General features: G+C 37.9%; 1 protein-coding gene across 1 annotated transcript in view; it reads right to left on the reverse strand.

Moving 5' to 3' along the window:
• GALNTL6 (polypeptide N-acetylgalactosaminyltransferase like 6) overlaps positions 1-8,530 on the reverse strand; it is a 1,186,276-nt gene extending 1,177,746 nt beyond the window's left edge. Inside the window, exon 1 of the mRNA XM_007097151.3 lies at positions 8,393-8,530. Coding sequence (XP_007097213.2) covers positions 8,393-8,530 — 138 coding nt within the window. The remainder of the gene's footprint in view (positions 1-8,392) is intronic.
• Positions 8,531-23,868: the final 15,338 nt, after the last annotated feature.

The following is a 23,868-nucleotide window of genomic DNA, read 5'->3' on the forward strand; positions in this document are numbered from 1 at the left end:
TATCTCTTAATCACTTACTTGCCACAGGGAGTAGCACAGTATCGTGCACATAGCCAATAAACATCTATTTTATCAATGATAAATTAACAGGGATATGTTTTTATATTTTATTATATTTTTACTGGGTGTGCCCAATATTAAGCTTACTCACTACTTTCAATGAATATTCTAAAAACTGAGAAAAAGGTAGCAATGCTGTTTGTTTAGCTTCCCTTGAGTATTTACTATGCATCAGGCAATTTACATATATTAATCCAATTGGTTTTCTCTGCCATGTTTTTATGAGATAATATCTGTGTTAACATATGAAGTCCTGAGGTTCAACAATGTTAAGTGACTTGCCCAAGATGATATACTTTGGTAAGTGGTGAGCCCAACATTAGAAACTGAAGTATCTGCCCTTCCCTCAGCCTCATCCCAACCCTGTCTAATTTTGGTAAAAAGATGCAGGTCTGTATTCTCCTCCTAGAGGAATGAAGCCCTGTCTAGTGGGTTCAGAGACCAACCTATCATTCTCTCCCTTCTCTACATGCCCGTGAAACATACAGAAAATTCTACCATTTGGTGCTCGTTTCTTTGTTTCATGATTATAAATTTTACCTCACCAATTTTCTATTTAGAAAATTAAAAACAGGCACATACAATATGCTTCCTCTGTGTCTCCTAATTCCACGGAAGGGAATAATAAATTCTGTACAGTGGCTTCATGATTTTGATAGCTTCTATTCTCCTTTTAATTTTTTTTTCTTCAGAATAATTCAATCTCTCTCATAACCAAGATTTATTTATTTTTTTAATTAATTTTTTTTAACGTTTATTTATTTTTGAGACAGAGACAGAGCATGAACAGGGGAGGGCCAGAGAGAGAGGGAGACACAGAATCCAAAACAGGCTCCAGGCTCTGAGCAGTCAGCACAGAGCCCGACACGGGGCTCGAACTCACGGACCGCGAGATCATGACCCGAGCTGAAGTCAGACGCTTAGCTGACTGAGCCACCCAGGCGCCCCTCTCATGACCAAGATTTAAACAACAAAAGTAGTTCTCTGATTCTTGTTTGTAATTAATGTAGAGAAAACAAAATGCCTCGATGTGAGGCATGGGCTTTATCTGTTATGGGAAATGAAAGGGGTCACTACAAAGAATTATTATAAAAATCTCTTCTATTAAATGCTTCAATTTTTTAATAACTTTGAATGCAATATACCAAAAAATCTAGTCATTTTTTGCAATAAATGATTATATGAAAAATAAAATTAACAACCTGTCCTTAAGCATTGGAACAAAAAAATTACAAAGAAAAAGCCCTTTTATTTTCTAGACCTTATTCATGTGAACAGTCCCTCCTTTCCAGATTTAACACATCAATGACAGTCCTGTATCACATTCATTGTGCTGCTGTGCTCTCTTAACATCACCTTGAGAAGAAAAACCATCTGTAAATATTTGTTGAACAAACACTAATTTCCTTGCTAAAGGCAATGATTGCTTATAAATGATCACACTATGTGTAACAATAATCTATATTCATTAACCCTTATTGCCTACTGTTCCAGATACCAAGCATTGGTCCTCACTGGAACACTGCAAGAAAAGTACTGTCATTCCCAGTTGACTTCAGAGAAAACTGATTTGGAGAAGATCAGTGACGCTGAACCCCACCGAGGGCGAAGTGCTGGAACCAGAATCTGAACCCTGACAACTCGGTGCCAGAGCCACCGTCCTTACGTATTGAAGGAGAACAAGCCAGTATGGAAATTCTGATATTTCTCTTAAAATTAAGTTCAGTTGGATTCTTTTGCTGAGGAGATATGCCAAAAATATGGGAAAAGAAAGCCCAACTTACTCAAACTTGGGTGGCGGCCCTGACGATGCGTTCATTTTTATTATGATAAAACAGTTCAAAATGATTTGTAATAAAATATCCCGTCTCTGGCTTTCTAGACTTCGAGTACTGAAAATAACATTCCATGAGTAATTGGCAATAAATTTAAGATTAGCCTTCTCAGCCCTCATTGAGACACCAGCACTCCTTGCACCAGGCAGCTGAGAGCCACCGCCATCCTCTATGGCACCCATGACAGGGTTGATTCTATTACCAGATACCCAACAGATCACCCTGTTCATAATCCATGCAACTCTAACAAGGCTAAATCCTTGCTATGAGTGTCACACTTGCAAAACGAATGTAAGTACTTCTAGACACAGAGGCATTTTCTTTATTTCTCTCCATGCCTTCCTAGCATTATACTGATAATGATTTAAATGATGCTTCCAACTCGGTTGACTAACAGCTTTCTCATGGATTCAAAGCAATGGAAAAAGCATAAAGTTACAAAAGTAAGTGAAAAAAACTGCAGAAAATGAAGCAGTTGGGGGGATTTTTTTCCTTATAAGTGAGGCGATGTATGTGGATATGTGTTGCTAAATGAATAAGTGAAATGAATACTTTGAAAGTACGGCTACTCCAGCCCACATTTTCCCCCATCACACTAGAAGTAGAAGAGTTGGAGAAAACATTCATGTGATTTGCCTTTAGCCCTAAATACACCTTTATTTTTTCACCCTCCTTCTGGCCACCCAAGCTGGAGTTTGATAGTAACAGACATCAGCATATTAGTGACGAATAGTGGTGGTAAGCATGTTCTTGAACATTCGTGGATGCCCTGTGTCTTCTTTACAACCCTTAAATAAACCCAGTATACATATAAGTATGTGTGTGTCTATATATCCTCAGTGGAACAATAGTTTTTATTTTGTTGTTGTTGTTGTCATCGTCCCTTCAAGAATTACAACTACATTGAGATAATTTAGGAATTGTCAGCTTCATATGGAGAACAAGTATCCAGTTTATGAGTATGTCTTTACCTTTACTATCTACCTGAGCACCTCCTATTTCGTGGCACATTTGCACCTTTGACTCTGTAAAGGTACTTGTGTAAATACATGTGAACATGAAGTAAAGAGAAGAACAACATGGTCCTGTCAGACAGTTTTAAGAATTGAAAGTACCCAGGGGCGCCTGTATGGCTCAGTCGGTTAAGCGTCCGACTTCGGCTCAGGTCATGATCTCACGGTTTGTGAGTTTCAGCTCCGAATGAGCCTCTGTGCTATCAGCCTCGGAGCCTGAAGCCTGCTTCACATTCTGTCTCCCTCTTTCTGTTCCTCCCCCCCCCCCCCCGCTCACGCTCTCTCTCTCTCAAAAATAAAGATTAAAAAAAAAATAAAGAAAAAAAAGAATCGAAAGTATCCAGTGCTCACCTCTCCACCATCAGTAAGCCAAGCAAATGAGAAATGAGTGACTGCTGAGACAAAGCACAACCTCGTGGGCTTCCAGACACTACTTACACCTGCCTGAGCTCTTTTCTGAATTTAATCTGTATCCGCTCCTTTAGGTTATTCTTGATGTACCTTAGCTGACTTTGATCTGTATAAAAATGTTACAAGCAGAGACACAGTTGCAAATTTCCCTAAAGGTGGTGGCCACTCCTGACAAAACTTTAAAAAAAAACAAAAACCCTCAATTCTCTTCTATATGCTACTTAAGCACCCAAACTTCCTTACCCTTTTCCCTACATTCCACTCTTGACTTGGTTTCTTTTATAGAATTAAAAAAAAATTAAAAAAAAAAGAAATTGACAAGAGGCTAATTGATTCAGCACAACTTATCCAACACAGCAATGAACAGGAGAAAAACCTATCTAATTTTTTACCAGATTGTGAACAGAAGACTGTGTTTCACACAGTCTCCCAGGAGGCAAGGTGATGAACTAATCATGTTGCGATCTACGAGGTCACAGCAAATAATTAAGACACTTGTTACAGTGGTCTGTGTGGTGCGATCCTGTAGCGAGTCAGAATGGATTTTCCATAAATTCAAGAAAAGGTCCTTTAAAATCCTAATTTAAAACACTACATTTTCGCTAATTAAGAGCAGTGTGGCTCAAACTAATGCATCATTTTATATCTAGTGTATTGATAATCCTGAGTGCAGGAAGATGGAAAACCTTAAATTTTCTCGCCTGTCCTTAGTTAGCTCTTCCAATATCTGAGGTGTTTGCTGGAAAAGAAACACAGACACACTCTACAGCTTTAGTGATCAGCATGACAAAGGAAAGCAAGGCAGCCTGCATACACTATCAATTATCTGACATCTTCACATCATACAACAGGTTTAAAATGCCACAGGAAAAAAGGATGTTCTTAGCCAAAAGAAAGAATCCCCTCGAAGTGTGGTGCAAATTAACATTAGAAGAGTTGGTCAAAGATGCTGAGCAATTTTTCAGGAGAGGTTTTGTTTTGTTGTTTGTTTTTTAATGAAGGTGAAGTCCCACATCTGTCATGGACAACTTACATGTGGCTCTGACTACAAACAAAATATTGCCACACAGTACTTTCCATGCCCAGGATGTGAGCTCAGGACTTCACATACCTGAAGTGGCAAGCATGATTAGCCCTATTTCACCACCTGGGATTCTGAAGTACAAGAAATGAGAAGGTTCCATAGCTTAAAAGTGACTTGAGCATCTAGTTTTTGGTTTTGGTTTTATTTTTCAATGTGGTAAAAAAAATCTAGGGCAAACATAAGTTTCTAAAATCATTCTGAATAATTCTCAAAAAATGTCTGCTTTAAAATTCAGGAATTCTGACTCTAATTGTTTAATTTCAAAAATAATTTACAAAAATATTGCAAAATCTTTTTCATATTCTAAACATTCTTGTATTATTTCTGCAAGTCATATTATCTGTAACTTTGTTGCTAAATTACAGCTACTTTTTTTAATTAAACTTTTTAATGTATTTGGAAAAAAGGGTTTTGGGGGTATTTTTTTTTTTTTACTTATTATTGTATAAGCAATTAGGAAGAAAGGCACAATGCTGGATGAAGTAGTTTTGCTCTAAAACATTGTTTTGTTCTATGTATCACCCTAATGCACAACTTAATTATGATCTAAATATATAACTTTAATTTAAATGCAGCTGAAACCAGAGAAAAGTCGCAATTCAAATTTTAAGAAAAAAGTGAAATGAAGAATTACTACACATTAATCATATGACAATCATCCTCAACTAAATATCATATGCATTATCAATAGATTATTTTTAATAAATGTATGTATTTCTAAAGAAAATAAAGGAAATAATTCTATCATCCCAATAACAGCAAAAAAGTGACAAATTCAACTGAAAATAACACGACAATCATTATTGATAAATATAAACCAAAAGCACAATATATTTTTAAATTTTTCTAAAACCTTAAAAAAGTCAAAAGCATAAAAATTAATTTCAGTAACTTGATTCCAACTTTGCAGAGCCCACACAATAAAATCCGCATTTTAATTATTGCCTTATTAACATTATTTTTTCAATCCCCTTTGGTCATGTGAGAGAAAAGAGAAAAAAAAACTTTTAGAGGAATAATCTGGGAATTTTTATTTTGTATTTTTTCTCTTTTCCACACCATAGATGGAGCCAATGTTCAAATATTATGGGAATTATCCTAAATATTATTCTAAACGTGAAATGACAATAAATACAATTAACTTGTAATAGTATAAAAGTGAGAAAAAAATGTGGAAAGTACTAAACTTTAGTTTAGCATGAAAATTAATATATAGTTTCCATCAGCATTTTCTGTTTACCCTCACTTTGTCTCAGTTTATCTTATAAATACATTTCATACTGCACAGACAGACAAACCATTAGTGATGTGCTCTGATAAAATACAAATTAGAAGAATTTAAAAAGTATTACCCATCCTATGATTTTCAATTCCCATAAATTATTTCCCTGCAGGTCCTTGTAATAATTAAACTATTTAAAACAGTAAAGGTTTTCAGTTCTCGTGACCAGCACATCACACTTAGAACCAGAACTGCTGTTTTACACATAAGTGCTTTAAAAATAGACCGCTCACGTGGGCACGTGACTTGTTTTGAATAGCTTCAGTACTTACTGCTGTCAATGCCTCAATCAGCACATTATCCCTACCCTCATGATTTTACAACTTAGTGACAAATATAGTAAAAGATGGCTTTTGAAGAACATTTTAGCAATTAACCATGAAATAGTCTTTTTTAGAACAAATTGCTAAATTTAAATAACACATTACCCAATAGTCAAATTACATGCTTCAGTTGGAAACCTGGGTGTTTGGCGGACTTAGTAATATTGATTTATAGATACATTAGCAAAATATTATTTCACAATATTAGCCATGTTAATTCATCACTGCAAGTCACTTTTTATTTGGTCGAGTGTGTATATATACGTATCACATATACATACATAGGACTTAACTCTTACTTATCCAATACTTGTATAATGATGTCAACTATCCTAATTTTCTTTCCAATTATATTTAATAATGGAATAAAACCAAGAAAAGCCTATCTTTTTCTGTTTTACAATGATTTCTTTCAGTAAGTGATAATTTCTACCTTTTAAATTTTGTTTCTATAAGGAAATATTACTTTTTAAAACTCTCAGGTTAAAAACTACTAAAGTATGTGACTGACATTCATTTTATGGCATATTACTGTCTATCTTTATTCTCGGTTTCAAAACTTTCACATGGGATGGTTAAACTGGAATGTCACCAGATACACATCAGTTATTTAACCACGCAGTATAGGAAACTTTGAGAAACAGCCCCTTCTCTTGCCACCCTATGCCTTTCACACTCATTAATTTATTACCTAATATTAAGTATCATTACCTAATATTAAGTATTACCTAATATCATTAAGTATCACAGAAGAACCAGAAACAAGGAAACCCCTTTGGAAATTATAAGTCAGAGAGTTGATTTGGCATATTTCATTTTTTAATGCCATTGGACACATTTCTCATTAAGAGTCAAAATCAGTAAGAGCCAGTGTGAAAGTTGTAAAGATCTCATTAATAAGATTAATTAGTGTTTTATGTTAGCTATACAGCAAATATTTCAGCTGGTTATTGTTAATTGAGTTAGCAAAATTCAGGGAAAAATCATTTTGCTTTCGTTAGTTTAACTCTTTTGAAATAGAAATTTCACATAATAGGTATTAATTACTAACATTAATAGAATCTTGTTTCATATCAAGGATTGGAGAAAAAAGTGATCTAAATAGAAAAAAAAAAGTTTCACAAATCAAAGTTATATCCGTATAGAAGGGATGATACAGATCGACCACTAAATGAAAACATGTCAACATTTTTCCTCAAAATTCCAATCCACCAAAAGTCCACAGACAACTAGTTACCTTTAAAGTTTAAAGACTGGTAATGAGTACGTGTCAAAATGAAAAATCAGATTACTTCCACGTATTTCACAACTAACCACTCACTGTGCAAAAGATTAAACTTTGTTAAGTATAAGAACCAATATTTAATTACCATTTATATATTGCTATTGTCCACAAATGTACTTTCATTTAAACACACTGTATATGTGGAAGGTACATAATGTACATGGGTGATGACCCTTGAAATTAAGAATATTAATATTCTGAGGTGATCCATTAAGACTTCCTTAAAAAGTGTTGCATCAAAACCACAAAGAAGGCTGCATTCTATTGTTAAAAGTTTAATTACAGAAGCTGTTATATTTGATAAACAAGAGATTCAACAATATTACTTATCAACATTTTGTAAAGGTTATTTTGCATTATTACTCACTGAAAAAGATAGTTATTTTGATCACTGTTAAGTCATGAGTGATGCACATACTAACAGACTGCATTCTGTGTAAAAACAAAGCATACCACCGCGGTGTTTCAGATATGAAGGAAAGCTTTTAGCAACAAAGTGTTATCACCAGGTTGTAAAACTGAACGGACACTTAATAACTCTGCCTGTATACCCAAACCCACCACCTTAGCAACAGAGGAGAAAAAACAGAGACTTTAAGTTTCCACAGAGTAAAAAGCTGTTGCTAAGCAAAAACTATAACCAAAAATACAGAAAATTGTAGCTTGTTTTTTGAGACCTACTTCACAAGTTTAATGATTTAATTAGCCCGGTTCACTTTAATATAGATACCCAAACCAGATGAAAAGCAGCAACAAACCCCTGTGACTGAACTTGTACCAAACCCACTTTCACATCCCACAAATTAGCAGTTCCCTTTCATCCACCTCAAAATCAATGTAAAGACCAAGTGAGAAAGACTGTCTTCTCTTCCTGTTGACCTCTCTTGGCCTTCTTTTCTAGTTTATTTTACATTTCACCCATGTCATTGGTTGCGATCTTAAGACTACTTACTTGAATCCCAAAGTCTCTAGTCTTGTAATATCAGCTCTGCAAAGACTTGGGAGAAAAGCCAAGGCGACCCCACGCTTGCTTCCTTGTGTCCCCGCGAGTTGCACGCCTTACCAATCCTCCTGTGATCTTTCTCCAGATGGCACTTACCTGCTGCTCCCCGGGTTCTGTAGATTTCACCAGGTGCTTATCCTTGTACAGAGACCAGAGACCAATATTGGGCAGGAAAATTAAAGCCACCATGAATAACAAAGTCATCTGCAGAAATCTCTTCTGTTTCCTCTTCATTGCAAATGATAACAGAGAAGAAAAGTTAAAGGAGATGGCTCCCTGACTGGTTCTTGTGTTTAATGCCAAAGTCCTTTCCTCTCCCCTGCGAAGCACCAGAAACTGAGGAGAAGCTAAAAACTTTTGTTGCGTGCTCAGCACCAGTCTGCACGATTCAGAGGGAGTTGGGCATCTGCAGAACAAACGCACAGTTACTTTCCCCCCAGAAAACTATGACGAAGGCATTATCTATTGGCTTAGAAGTAAATGACTTGACTGAGGAAATCATTAAGCCTCCCTTAATATAAAGCAATGGAGTAAACAGGATGATTGCACACATAATCCTAAATTATGAAAGTCTATATATGGCATGCTAGATACGTAAGAACACAGGAGTTTTGGTGTTTTCCCCTCCCTTAGTGAGGGAGGGTTGGGGAAGAGCGGGTCAGTAGCGGGAACTGCGTGGGAGGAAGCGGCTCAGCCCCAGCAAGCGTCAGGTAGAAAAGTGTCCGCTTTTGACATTGGAACATCACCTTCCTCGTCTTCCCCGAACACCTCCTGCTGTGCTCCCCCTGGGGTAACCCACCTGAACTCAAGTTCAACTCCCTCCGAAGCCAGCGTGCTGGCGGGCTCCACGCGGATCCAGGGACTCCGGAACACAACTCCTGTTCGGATGGAGGTCCACAAACTCCTGGATGCTCACGCGCGGTCTCAACTGTCCTCGGCAGGCGGCGGCTGGCGAGCGGGGAGCCTGCTGGAAGGGAGGCTACAGATGTCAGCGGAGTCCAGCCAGGGAGTGGAGGCGCCGCGCCGCTTCGCCTCGCGCAGCCCCGGGAACGTGCTCTTCCGCGAAGTGAGCGCTCTGCCCATCAATCTCTTCCCCTTCCCGCGTGACGCTCTCACGCTCCGCTGTTCATGTTACCATTCTTCTCCGGCAACTGAAAGAACCCAGAGAAACATCACGAGCACCTGAAGGGCGGTGTTTTGCGCGTCCCCTCCCGCGAAGGGGACGGAGGCCGGCGAAGCCGAGTCTGCGCCGGGCCGGGCGGTGGGCGAGGGCGCCGGGGAGGGCGAGCCGCAGGCGAAGCAGCGCCGCGCTAGCTCCGGGCTGGCCGCTCCGCGCTCGCTGGCGCCTGCCTTCCGCCGAGACGCTGCCGGTGCCGACCACGTGCGGGAGCCCGAGCCCGGGAGGGGAGGGCGGGCCGCCGGCAGGGGGTGGGCAATTCCGCCCAGCTTCCAGATCCTATATAAACAAACCCTGGCGCGGGCAAGAAGAGGAGGGCGAAGACGCCGCGGGACGCGGACTTGCGGCTCCCAGCCTCCGCGGAGCCGCTCTTGCTCGCCCTGGGCTGCTCGGGCCGACCTCACACCGGCAGAGATACCAGCTCCCCCACTCATCTCACCCCAGAGGTGCCAGGCCAGAGACTCCAGAGGAGAAGTCGCCGGCGCTCGCGGGTTTACCCCGATTCGTCCATGGTGCGGGCGGGAGCGCGGCGAGCCGGGACGCGGCGGCGGCGGCGGCAGGAGGCAGAGGCGAACCCTGGAGGGGCCGGTCCCGCCGAGAGGGGCTTCCTGGGCACGTGTCCCGCTGCTCAGGCCAGGTACGCGGTGGGGAGAGGATGAAGAGGATCCCGAAGCGACGCGGAGCTGAGGTTCGGGGTTCTCAGGCAGCAGCTTCTGGAGCGACTCCGTGGAGACCCAGGGCGCTATACTTGGGTCTGCAAACACCCGGGGCCCCGTTAAGATTTGGCAGTGCCACCCCGCTCCTGCCCCGCCCTGCTCCTCCGCACTGAGCGCGCTTAATCACTGCAAGGGCTACCTGTCCCTCTGACCTCGCACACTCCTCCCATGATAACTGGAAAATGTGGGGATCGAGGTAAGCCTCTGGCAGAAGGGACTCCTCCCTCTCCCCAACGTATAGATGCACCAACGCCCCTGAGCGCGCACGACGAACCTGGGCAGCCTCTGCAAGACACCTGCGTGCCTAGCAACGTGCACCGGCCACTCTTGGGGTCCGGAGCTCGTAACTCCTGAAGGAATGGGGGCTTAGCTGAGGCGACATGCATGCATGTAGTGCCCCCTGTATCAGCCTTGTCTCGAACCAAAAAGAAACGCCATGGCCAGCTCTTTGTTACCAGCTAGATGTGATGCCCACATACTTGGGATAGATGAGACTGTGGGCCCTAGAACGGCTTTTTGGTATTTTCTCTCTTCTTTCCTTCCTCTCTTCTTCATCTCTCTCGCGCGCTCCCTCTCTGTTCTCCACCCCCTCCCTCTGCCTCCCACTTCCACTCTCTCTATCCCTTTCTCACTTGAGAAAGACACTGATGTGAGGATGAAGAGTTATGCCTTCAACTCCTCACATAATTTTAAAATGTATTTGAACAATATATGTTGGCAGTATGACTGCATGAATAAAGCTTTGTGCTGCAATATTTGTCTTTGTGAATCACTTGCATTTCAAGAGTACATAAACACATTTAATAACTGGTTTTAAATATGCCCTTTATATAAAGACCAATTACCCTTCAGTTTTACACAAATGCAAGAATCCAGAGAGCAAGGGGCTTAATTCTTCACCAACCTTACATGCGCGCGCGCGCGCGCACACACACACACACACACACACACACACTGCCTTTTGTATTCTGCATTATTTTCTAACCTTTTTCTCTCTTAGCAAGTGGAGTTCTGAAGCATATTAATATGAATTCTGAGAAGCCATGTAGCCTGGAGAGATTTTACTGGAGTGCTTGGTCTTCAAGGAAAGATTTTTGGAGATTTAGTTAAGTATATTGGATATTTTCTGCCTTATTTAACAATTAACAATTAAAGTTATTAACAATTATGAAATAAAAGTACTCAAAAGTAAACTCAAATATAAACTAAATATAAACTAAATATAAACTAAAAAAAATCCTTCACATTTTAAATAAGGTTTTCTTCATACCTAAAAAAAAAAAAAAAAAAAAAAAAAAAAAAAAAGCCCGGGATCACAAATAGACATACTGTCATTCTGTTTGCTAAATCCAAGATTCTGACTTGAAATGTGCTTTATTTTTGTTGCACTAGCAAATGGTCTTGCAAACTGTACACACTCCCAGAATATTGTTAGTTTCCGTGAATGGGTATAATAACTTCCCACATCAAGTACATGCAGAATACATGGCAAAAACTAGAAGGAGAAAATTATTACGTTCACTCCTTGTACTGTGTAGCTCCAAACAATCACTGTTGCTTTTTCTTCCATTTATTTATTATTTATTTATTTGAAACATTATAATTTCCCTTCAAGCTGGTCTTCTTTTACAATTCCACATACAAATTTCCAACAGAGGACAATGCTTCTAACTAAAATTGATCTTTTAGGTTCAGTTTACAAACAACACACACACACACACACACACACACACACAAAATAACAGTTAATTCCTTTGTTCAGGTAATCCAGAGTAATATGTATATAGAGAGAGCCATACTCTTTACATTAGTTACTAATGTTGGTTTCGTCAAAATCCTTATGTTTTTAAAATTTGTCTTATATTCAAAGGCCACTTTTTACCCTGTTTGTTTCTCCATTTTGTTCTGATTCTACTGGGAATGTCGGGTAATCTGAGTCCCATGTGCCTAGCAATGAGTTAACAGCTACAGGGACACATAGGAAGAAATGGAGCAATATCTGTGACCTTGAATAATTTAGAGTCTAGTTGAAAATGTAATATAAAGGCACTTGGAAGAAATTGGAAAGAGGCAGAAGGCTATTGCTTTAGTTATAGCTCTACTCCAAAATTCGATGGCTTAAAAAAACTATTTCATTCTCTCTCCCGATTCGGTGCATTCGAGTGAGCTCAGATAGGTAGTTCTGCTTTGAATGATATTTGCTGGGTCCTGGGGGTTAGATCGCCCTGGGCTAGGATGGCCCCCTCAGGTGGGTGGCATGTGGCACTGTCAGCCAGAAGATCATCTGGGGCGGTCCTTGGAGCTTAACAGTTCTCCTCTGCATGGCCCCTCTACATAGCCTGAGCTTCTCACAGCATGGTGGCTGGGATCCAAAAACGAACATCCCAAGAATCTGTGTGCCAAGAGGGAGAACACAAAAACGGCCAAGTCCTCTTAAAGGCCGAGAATTGGCACCACCTCACTTTTGCAATAGTCCCAGGACCATCCCAGGTTCTCTGGAGGGGATGTAGTGACAGTATGCAGATCAAATTGACATCTCAGTGAGTGATGTGATGAAGAGTGTGCGGCCATCTTTAACCCACTATTGATATTCAAAGGCATAGAGGAAGGAACTCCTAAAAAAGGCCTAACCAGATTAGATAGTGCCACTACACAATAAAAAGAAGTAAAAGCCAACCTCAGTATCAAAATGTTAATACCCAGTTTCTATCGTTGCTGAGAATACTCACCAAAAAAACCCTGGGTCAATTTCTATATATATGCAAGTGCTATTGGGCAAAGGATACCAAGATGAACATTCCTATGGAATTTTCAGCACTACAAGGGAGTTAAAGGTGTTTGCAGTTAAATGTGCAAATTAAAAGGGACAAATGCTAAAATAAAAGAAGGTTGTTTCTCAGACAAGATCTTCACTTTATGGCATTTAAACTCTCAGTAATAAAATTTACCTATGAAAATTTTTTTTAATAATAAAATATACCTTGATTTGAATATATATTTCTTTCTCTGTATATTTAGCTATCAAACATTTATTGATCACATACAACATGCCAGACATTTCTGTAAGCATTTGTTAGTAATAAGTCATTTACTTTTATAAATAATCTTATTATATAGGTTCTATTACTATCTCCATTTAATAGCTTAGAAAACTAAGGCAAGGAAATTATAAGCATCTTGCTAATATAAGTTCTAGTAAGTGCTATGGCAGGGATTTAAACCCAGGCATTTTGCTCCAGATTCTACGATCTTAATCCCTGTATAATATTCCCTAAAAATTCTTCTGACATAGATGTTAATTCTCTCTCCTCCCTCCCTCCCTCCCTCTCTCGATAGATAGATAGATAGAAAGATAGACATAGATATAGATATAGATAGACACACACACACACACACACACATATATATATACATATATATATATACATATATATATGTATATACATATATATATACATATATATATGTATATACATATATATACATATATATATGTATATATATATGTATATACATATATATGTATCTTTTATTTCATTCTTACCTTTGTGAGAAGATTAAAGAAGCTAACTATAAAAGCTGAGTTTAGGGGAGATGTTAGTCCAGTTTCAGAACCTGAAAACTTCTTTGTTCTTTTCCCTTTCTTTACTTTCTTTTTCTTTCTTTGAGTGTATAAAAGAAGGTTATGCTGAAGGTAAAATTACATAATAAACCATTCCTTTATATTTTACATAATATATATATTTTAGTTTGCGTGATTATAATTTTATATAGATCACAGACTTCTAGCTTAGACTTGACCTTGCACCTTTTTTGTACCTTGCACCTTTTAAGAACAGTGTTTAACACAGATTATGCCTTTAAAATATTTGTGGTGAAATATTTGTGGTGAAGTTCATCCAAAGGAGATGGTGTCTATCAAAGTGTTAGCAGTGGAGATGAAGTAAGTAGTTAGACTTCAAAAGTTCTCGCTATGAAACTGCACTGAGTAGTTTTTGGAAATAATATGGGGTGTGAAAGAAAGAGAGAGCCCAAGATACTCCAAATTTTTGGTCCATGCTCTTGTAGGGCTGGATTTATCTTTTACTGAGTTAGGAAGACCTTAGGAGAAACAGGCTTGAGGGAGAAGATCAGGTGTTTGTTTGGACTTACTGACTTGGCATAGTGTTAAATGTAGAAACATCGAATAAGTGTTTGGATGTGAGAGTTTGGAACTGACAGGGATAAAGGGATGTGGAATCTAAGTTGAGGATATAAATCATAAATCTAGAAGGTCTTAAGAGTATTTAAAGCCATAAAGGTTATGAGATTATCAAGGGAGTGAGTGTAAATAGATAAAATAACAGTCAAATGTGCTCAAGCAATAAAGACTTGGGGAGATGAAGAGAAACCAGCAAAAGACCTTGAGAGTTAGTGGTCAGTGTGGCTTGAGGAAAATCACGAGAGTCAGATGAAGAAACTGTCTCAAAGAGGAGGGAGCGATCAGATCCATCAAATGAAGTTGATAAGTCAGAAAAGATGAAGTCAAAGAAATCATCACAATTTAGCAATTGTAAAATTTCCTTATCCCATTAGGAAGTAGGAAGGTAGCAGCATCAAGTGCAGCCAAAAGTAACAGTTGAGATACAAGAAAGGATGATCTCTACAGAAAATCTGATAATAAAGTTTTAATTAGCATAATTATGTTAAGCATTTAATGACCAAAGCAAGGAATGTATTTAATTTTGTGCAATACAAGCACATTTATCTCCAAAAGCAATTATCAACAGAAAATGAAAAGATTCTGAACATCACTAGTTTATGAGAACTTAAATTATTTTCTTCCTTACTGTGAAACTAAGACACAGTGATTTTAAACTCACTGCACATAAGCCTCTCAAACTTTTAATGGAAACATTAAAAAAGACTAAAAGTCACTGGGTTAGCCATCTTGCCTTCTGACCCTGTCTGATCAACTTGAAGGTTGAGAGTTGGGTACTTATTAATGTGTTCAGCAAGTTTTATTGAGAAATTACTCTTCCAGAAACCTGTGTTGGACCAATTTCTTATCACCCAAACAAATTCAAGTCTTGTAAAATTTCAGATCTTATGAATTTCTGCCCCTTTATCCTCTGGAATATTTTGAGGATCTAATTTAACCACACACACGTGCACACACACACACACACACACGATTTCAATGAGCATGAAAATGCAGCAAAAAAATTTAATATTCCCTAATGCCATTAACATAACATTTTATTAAATAAAAGAACTATTATCGCACATGGACAGATATATTAAAGCATTGGTGAGGAGAGAGAGAGTAAGGGAGAGACACTGGGGACAACTGCAGATTTACATGCAGTTCATCTTAATTCTTTTATATCCTTTATCAAATGATCACTGTATATCACTATCAAATTTTATTCAGTAGACACTTTGCTTTTTCCCTGTTTGTTATGTGATTCTGTCTGAACCTTTCAATTCTATTCTATTATCTATCTATCTATCTACCAAAAAAAAAAAAGAAAAGAAAAAAGAGACCCTTCAAAGTAAAAGAGGGATTAATTACATCTGATGCACTTACAAATTGTGTCAACAATTTTAGTACCCTAAATTATTTGTAAACACACTAGTTGGAATCTGTGGTTTCACCTCCAGACAAGTAAATATATCTTTTGAGATCTCCTTTTGAGAACCTCTCAGAGATATCCTGGTGGTAGTAAAAAGAGCAAAGAGGATAAGGAAAGTCTGTGTTCAAATCATACTTGCATTACTCACCATCCCAAAATGACCTTTAACCATCCCAAGTGTCTTCTTATAAAATTGTGGAATTGGAAAATTGTACCTATTTCAAGAGCTACTATGATGACCCAAACAGATAAAGATGCTTTCTGAAATGTTAAGAGTGTTCCAAATATAAAGAGTCATTTATATAGAATGACTCAAAATAGAATCAAAATAAGAATCAAATCGAATCGAATCGAATCAAAATAAGCATATAGATACTGGGATATCATTCGTTAGTTACTCCCTTGTCATGCTGTTTCTCTTTCATAGTAAATCATAGTGGAATTGCATATAATTCAATAGTCAGTCTCTTCTTCATGATAGAGGAAAAGGATCCTCTCAAATCAAATGTGTTGGTGACATTTGCTTTAGGCTAAACTTCACAGTATCTTGATTGAGATAAAAAACTTTTTAGTACAATAAGTATATATACCACTAAGTAGTTAAAAATTAAACTTTTAGTAAAAATAGTGTATTCCTAATATGACTAGTAATGTAGCATTAGTTACACTATCTTATGTGTTTGGTAAATGCTTTCTTATGTGTCGGGCGCATTGTTCAGCATATTTTACATTTTTTATCTAATTCAATATTTATAAAGCCTTTGTTTCATCTCTATTTTTAGTTGGAATTATCTACATTTTAAAGATAAGGTAACTAAACAGGAAGGTAAAGGAAGTTAGAAAAAGTCACTCAGCTAACACATGACAGATCTGGAATTGAATGGATGTCTCTCTGATTCTAACATCTGAGCTCACCTTACTAAAACAAAAGCCTAACTATTTTGCTAAAATTACTTGATTGACTTTAACCTTTTGTAAAATAGATATAATTTAATTAAATTTAAACATTTTAAATTAAATGAATTAAATTTAAAATCCTAGGTTGCATCCTTACTAAAAATAATATCTTCTTTCTATAATAAGGTGAGCTTTCAAATAAATGTTTTCCCATTCTTTAATGATAACTTCAAAAGCAGCTTCAGTAGAAAAAACTGTGTACAATATATTGAACAGAGCATATATACATATATATGCTGATATATGCTGGTGAAGGTTTTAAGAACTTTTGTGTGGGACTTCATTGGGAATAACTTGCAAGAACTCAAAGACTGGATTGATTTATCTGTTGCTCTTTTCACTACTAATTGCATTAATCAGTTTTTCACTAGTATCTAAACTTTAAAAAGTTTCATTTTGTATAAAATATCCATCCTTTTATCTCATGTCAAGAAACTGAAATATATATTTAAAATATTAAATTTGTATGTATGCCTGAATGCAAACATGTCTATATGTGAACATTGAAAACAACTAACAAAGTTTTATTGGTGCTTGAAAATACGATGCATTTCCCATATAGTGGATAGTTTTCTACCATAGTCATCCAAGGAAAGAAAGCCAAGAAAATATCTCCAACCCAAACATACTGTGAATGTTCAATACACGGTATTTTAGTGAATGAACATATAAATGAATTAATATCTGAACATTATAATCCTGTGGAGAATGTATCAGATTTCGATAACCTCAGTGTTGCCAGTATCCTTGAAAGTCACTTACCCAAAATATTATTCTGCAACTTGCATCACAACTACATGCTCAAAGAGGTTTCCAAATCCTTGTTAAAAGGGACCAGGGAATGTAGTATCAGGGAATGATCTACCTTCCAACTACTCATCTTATCCCATACAACTCAGCTACAAAATTGTTCCTTGTATTGAAAAAAAAAAAAATCTCCTTGTACACCTTGTGCTCACAAGTTATCAGTCCCATCCCTTTTCCATGACCGCATTTTCCATATTTGATGATATTCTATTCAGTGGAGATCATGCCTATGTAATTTATGTGATGACATTTTCAGTATCTTTTCCCTTCATTTGAGAGGAAATTAGCTTATTTTTATGAATATATCAAAACAATTTTTTAGAGTAGACAAATATGTCCTCAGGTACATAATATGTGGCCATTAATCTCATGAATAGATTGTTCTATCCTTCTCAGGGAAAAAGGAGCAGTTCACATTTACAAGGGAAGCAGAATGCATTTCCATTCTTCTATCAGGGCTGTGTTGTTTCCCATGCTCTATAATAATTTAATCCAAAGCAAACTGTCCCATCCACATTCCCTCAGTACATTCTACTGGCCCACTTGACTGGTGCAATAACTTCATGCTAACTTATATGAATGAGCAAGTGGCTTGCTTGTTGAATACATTATAAAACATATGTGCTTCAGAAGGTGGGAGGGGCATCAGGCTCTGTGCTGACAGCTTAGAGCCTGGAGCCTGCTTTGGATTCTGTGTCATCCTCTCTCTGTTCCTCTCCTGCTCACGCTCGCTCTCTCAAAAAGAAATTAACATTTGAAAAAAAAGGTGGGAGGAAAAAATCTTTTGAAAGTTCAAGGGCCAACCATATTAGTGATATGTATTAGTGATGCACATTAGTGATACATATTAGTCACATGTATTAGTGATACATATTAGTGATACTTTTAAGGATTCAGTTTTCTGGGAATGCCCACTGGTTATTACATCTCACACCCCAAAGTAATAAACAAATTATTAGATCTCATATCTTTCAGGCTAAGAAGGAGGCATACTGTCTTCTAGGGATAATAATATCACTTAGGAATATTGGTCCAGCAATTACTGATTGACAAGGATTGTTGCCAGCTTTTGAGTGACAGCCACAGAAGGAACAGGCTCTGTGGCAGGTCTGGCCAGTGTGCAAGCAGTCTTAACATTCAGGCCACATAATCTGGTGGGTGCTATGATATAGGAAGTATCCCTAGTGGGAAAAATGATGTCTGGTATTTGTGACAAGCCCTGCTAGGAGAATCACAACATAGCCCCTACACTTCTAGAGCAAAGCCATGAAATCTGAAGCAGAATATCATATTCCTCTTGAAAAAAATCCCTGTTGGCCAATGGGTCTTGAGTATAGGACAGCAAGTGATTATGCTGCCAGAGCTTCCCAATGTTGGCTGATGTTTGTCCTATCTAGCCAATCAAGGGGTCAGGTGACTTCAGCTGCAATCCTTGCTACATTTGAGATGGGACAAACCTATTCCAGGGCCAAGGGCACAAGTAAACTCCACAAACAAATAGCCAAGACATTCATGCCTCCCACCACTGTTGCAATAGTACCTTTATATTACCTCATACTTATGGCCACAGCTATCTGATGGACAAGGAATAGTTCAAGGTTGGTTTTTGACCCATTTTGGTATGGGAGCGACAGCTAAAAGTTGACTACTGATGCACAACTCAGGGGCAATTCTAAAATTCAGCAATGAGTAGAAATACTCTCCATCAGCATAACTTCATGCAGTATATATATATATATACACACACACACACACACACACACACACACACACAGACACAACATTGTGGAAAATGGCTTGACTGATAGGGGCCCAGAGAGAGAAATATCAGAACATGGGGACAAGGTGCTCTAGAGAAGAGATATGTGGATGAAGCAATAAGACTGGGAACAAATTGTGAATATACTTACATAGCATATCAGTGCCCATCAGAAAGCATCCACTATGGAAACTGGCACAACAAATAGATCAAAGATCTGACCAGCTGGCTTGAACCAGAGGCTGCCTTTGGTTAATTCAAAACTAGCATAATGTGCTAATAATGGAGTAGTTATGGTGACAGGTATGGAGTCTTTACATGAGCATAAAAGCCTGGGTTTCCTTCTAATAATCCTGAACTAGCTCCTGTCACTGCCAAATGTCCAACATACCAACAGCAAGAACTTAGAAATAAGTTAATTATATGGGATTCCATTTACCCTGGAAAGAACAGCAGTTCATCTTGACTGGAATCAATCCAAGTATGGGTTTGCCTTTATTGGCCTTAACACCTCAACCAGCACCACTATCAGAGGATATTTGGTCAATCAACACATTATCCCACATAACATCCTGTTGGTCCTAGAGATCCACTTTAAACAGGAGAGTGGCAATGACCACATGACCACACGACCTGCGTAGACTGTTGTCTAGCTATCTGGAAGCTACTGGCCCAGTAGAGCAGTGGAACAACTTTTAGAGAGAAACCTGAGAGATACCATCTTGGAGATGACATACCCACAGTAAGGACTGGGTACAAATTAAAATAATTAGAATACATTGGTCTGGAAAACAAGTGATAAACTACAAGTGACCCACTTGAGAAATTTGTGATTCTTTATTCTTGTGTTTCCAGTTCCTGTGCTCTAGAAGTCCTGGTTCTCAGAAGGAAACATTTCCACCAGAACATGCATGAAATTCCACTAAATTGCAAACTGTTGCTGCTCTCCAACAATGTTGTACTTCTTGGGCTAAGAAACCAGCAATAAAAGAAATATTTCACTACATTTTAAGTAATTGACCCTGACCATCACAAGCAGGGAAAATATTTTTCACATCTTGATAATCCATATGAGAATTTCTTAATATTCCTTTCTCTAATCATGACAAAGAATGGACAAATGCACAAGCTGTAGTCTGAAGAGGAAACTGCGACCAGGACTCAGGCTCTTAATGATGAGGTCTATGTAACTCCTCCAAGCTAGCAACTTAGATGAACAGGGGTGCTAGCCAAGGGGGAGGAGAGTCCAGAATAGGTAGTAAAGGAGGGAGGTGATAAGTGCTAAGTTATGGCCTCAAGACTACCAGCAGCATCATGGGGCCCCACTAACTTCTCTCTTGTAAGTTTCCCCGGGAAAGATACCAACCAGATGAATGGGCAAGTTGTGTGCAGATGACGAACTCCCTGTTTTAAGCAATACGTGGACTGCAGTGGATGGTACGGTGTGCCTCCCAGATCCCACTTTGGACCGAGATTCTCATCTCCCCACCTTCCAAGAGTGTAACTGCTGGCGACATACAGCTAGCTCCCTCTCTGGGAATTCCCCTTAGGAGTGTCTTCTGTAAGTTTATCCAGCCCCATCCACAACACCACCCTACAACCAGTGGGAGGTAACCTACAACCAGTGGTTGAATGTTGAAAGAGTACAAAGACTTGGCTCTCTTGCCTCAATGAGGGCAACTAGGAAGAACACTAAGAGTTCTAGGCCTGCTTATAGGATCAGTTGAAATCTCTGTTGCAGCCTCATCCAACTTTGCCTTCTGCTCAATCCTCCTTCTCTTATACCTTACTAATGTAGTTTCCTATAACACTCCCTATTAAAACTCTTGTTTGCAAGATGCATTATCTAGACCTGCTTTTAACTATGATGTATTCTCAACTCAGAATGTATAGAATCATTTATTCTGTATTCGTCTGTTATATTCTACAGAAGCTATGGTATTTTCTTCAGATTACAAGCATATATTAAGTGAAATTATAAAACCACTTTGAAGACATTTTCTAAAAATGACTTAAGGACTTTTTATGGTCCCTGTTTAATTAACGTTGATAACATACTTTATAGAAAAGATTACTTGGGGAGGAATAAAAACAATATATTCAACAGCTATAATGACTGCTTTTAATGCCAAAACATTGAAATAAAATCCCCTTAATATTAAGTCCATAGTATTAAAACCTCATATATTACCATTAAATCAGCAGTTGAATGATTGGCCTTTTCCTCAAAATTCATTTGGATAATCTGGCAAAAGTGAGCCAGGAAAGAACAGTCTTTATGATTAAAATAAAATTGTACAGTTCAGATTCACAGTATGTGTGAGTAACATCAAATAAAAATAAAAATATTCTTGCTCTCTTATTTTAGGTTTCCTTTTGACTTTTTGCTATCTAAGCTCTACCTTGTCAAGATAATGGCCCACTCTCTGTCACTCACCTATCATGTTATAGGGTGGACTTAAGAAAACTGACATTTTCCATGAATAACAATCACACATCCAAAGATGTCTCCAGAAAAGGGCATTTTATGGATATAAAAGGGGCAAGAGCTTTTTACCTTTTCCCCTTGCCTTGTCCACATGCAAAGTGCAGTATAGGTGATTTTATGTTCACCTTCAACTACCTTCCTCACTGTATCAGAAGGTATTAGATCAGACTAGAGATCCTTGAATCCTTGTGTGAATATTTTCTGACACAGATTTTAGATTTTACTATTTCCTCAAAAACAAACATTTTATTAACATTTGTTCACAAAAAGATGTATTTGTGTATAGCAATAATTTATAACTGTAAGTATTATTATTTATTGGTTATATCTTCAGCCTCAGTTTTCCTAATAAAGGCATACATTAATTTCAAAATACTTTGTATAAAGGTAAAAGCTTATTTATAAACCATATTCTACTGCTAAAGGTCTCTAAAGGTCAATCAAGATCCTTACATATAATGTGGGAGATTAAATAATGATCTTTTATTCAAATAGCTAAATATGTCTGTTTCAATGAAAATATTCTCTTTTTAAATGTTTTTATTTGTTTTTGAGAGAGAGCACAAGCGAGGGAGGACCAGAGAGAGAGGGGGACAAAGGATCCAAAGTGGGCTCTATACGGACAGCAGTAGTCTGATATGGGGCTCTAACTCACAAACTGTAAGATCATGACCTGAGCCAAAGTCAGCTCCTCAACCGACTGAGCTACCCAGATGCCCCCCAACTAAAATATTCTTTTATTTGTTTTTCATAAGCCCACCTTTTAGGCAATGTGGATACAGCAGTATCTTACATTCTAGCATAGGGAGATCTTACATTCTAGCATAGGGAGAGAGGAAATGATTTACACAATATATAGTAAACTACATAGTATAATAGAAAGTTACTAGTACAGTAGAGGGTAAAAACATGCAAGGGATGGGAGAATGAGCACTAGGAACATTGCATTCAGAAACAGGGTGGCTGGTCAAGGCCTCATTGAGAAGATGACAACTAGGTAGACTTGAAGGAAAAGAGATAACCAAGAATATATATACAGCAAAGCATTTCAAGCAAAGGAAACAGCAAATGCAAATGCCTTGAGGTAAGATGGTACATAATATGTTATCTGGGAATAATATTATAATCACCCTTCCATTAGATGAGTTATTTTCTCTTTCTCTCACAAATGCATGCTTTAGTTTTAATTAGTTAATTATTATTAGTTAAATACTAACTGTGGCAAGTTGTAGAAAAATCAACAATTGTTTTCTCTGGTGGCAAAAACAATTGCTTTGTGCAGATACTTTTTTTACATTTATATATACATATACACATTTATATCTGTGTATGTAAATACCTGTTCTTATATATGTGGCGGGGGCAAATATTGTATGAAACACATTTTCCTTGATTTTCTTCTCAAAGTGGTGGATAGCAGAGACTTCTGTAGGTATCATAAGAACATGATAGTAATGATGGTAATAACAGCATATATATTTTTTAAATCTTGCTATGTATCAGGCAATCCTCTAAGCAATTTACACATATTTACACATTCAGTTTTTACAATGACTTATTATCCTCATTTGACAATGAGAAAACAGTCACAGGAAACTTAAATAACTGCATGGCATAGGAAGTTACTAAGTGACATAACTAGGAAAACAGTGAGTGGGATGTTATCCATTTGCCTAAGTAATGCACAGCATTATTTTAACTCCTGAACTACGTTGTCTAAATAGATACATCCATACATGTTCCATTTGAGGATATTGAGAAGATAGATTCTACTCTGTTGGAACTATTCCTAGATCTACTCTGTATGTGCTGCAAGTCCCCATTTCTACCCCTGTTGCAGACATCACTAATCAATCACTGCACTCTTTCCAGGTAATTTTGGAAACCAGTCTCACAATTAGTTTCCACAGGGCGCTCCAGGTTAAGCCTGACTGAAAACTGGGATGGGAAGTTCCTAAGGAAGTTATCTGCCATCCTGCAAATAGGCAATAGTGAGCCATCTAAAGCATCTAAAAAGGAATTGACACATAAAATAGTATATTTTGGAGAATTC

Source organism: Panthera tigris, chromosome B1 (genome assembly GCF_018350195.1).
Source record: "Panthera tigris isolate Pti1 chromosome B1, P.tigris_Pti1_mat1.1, whole genome shotgun sequence".
Classification (NCBI taxonomy): Eukaryota; Metazoa; Chordata; class Mammalia; order Carnivora; family Felidae; genus Panthera; species Panthera tigris.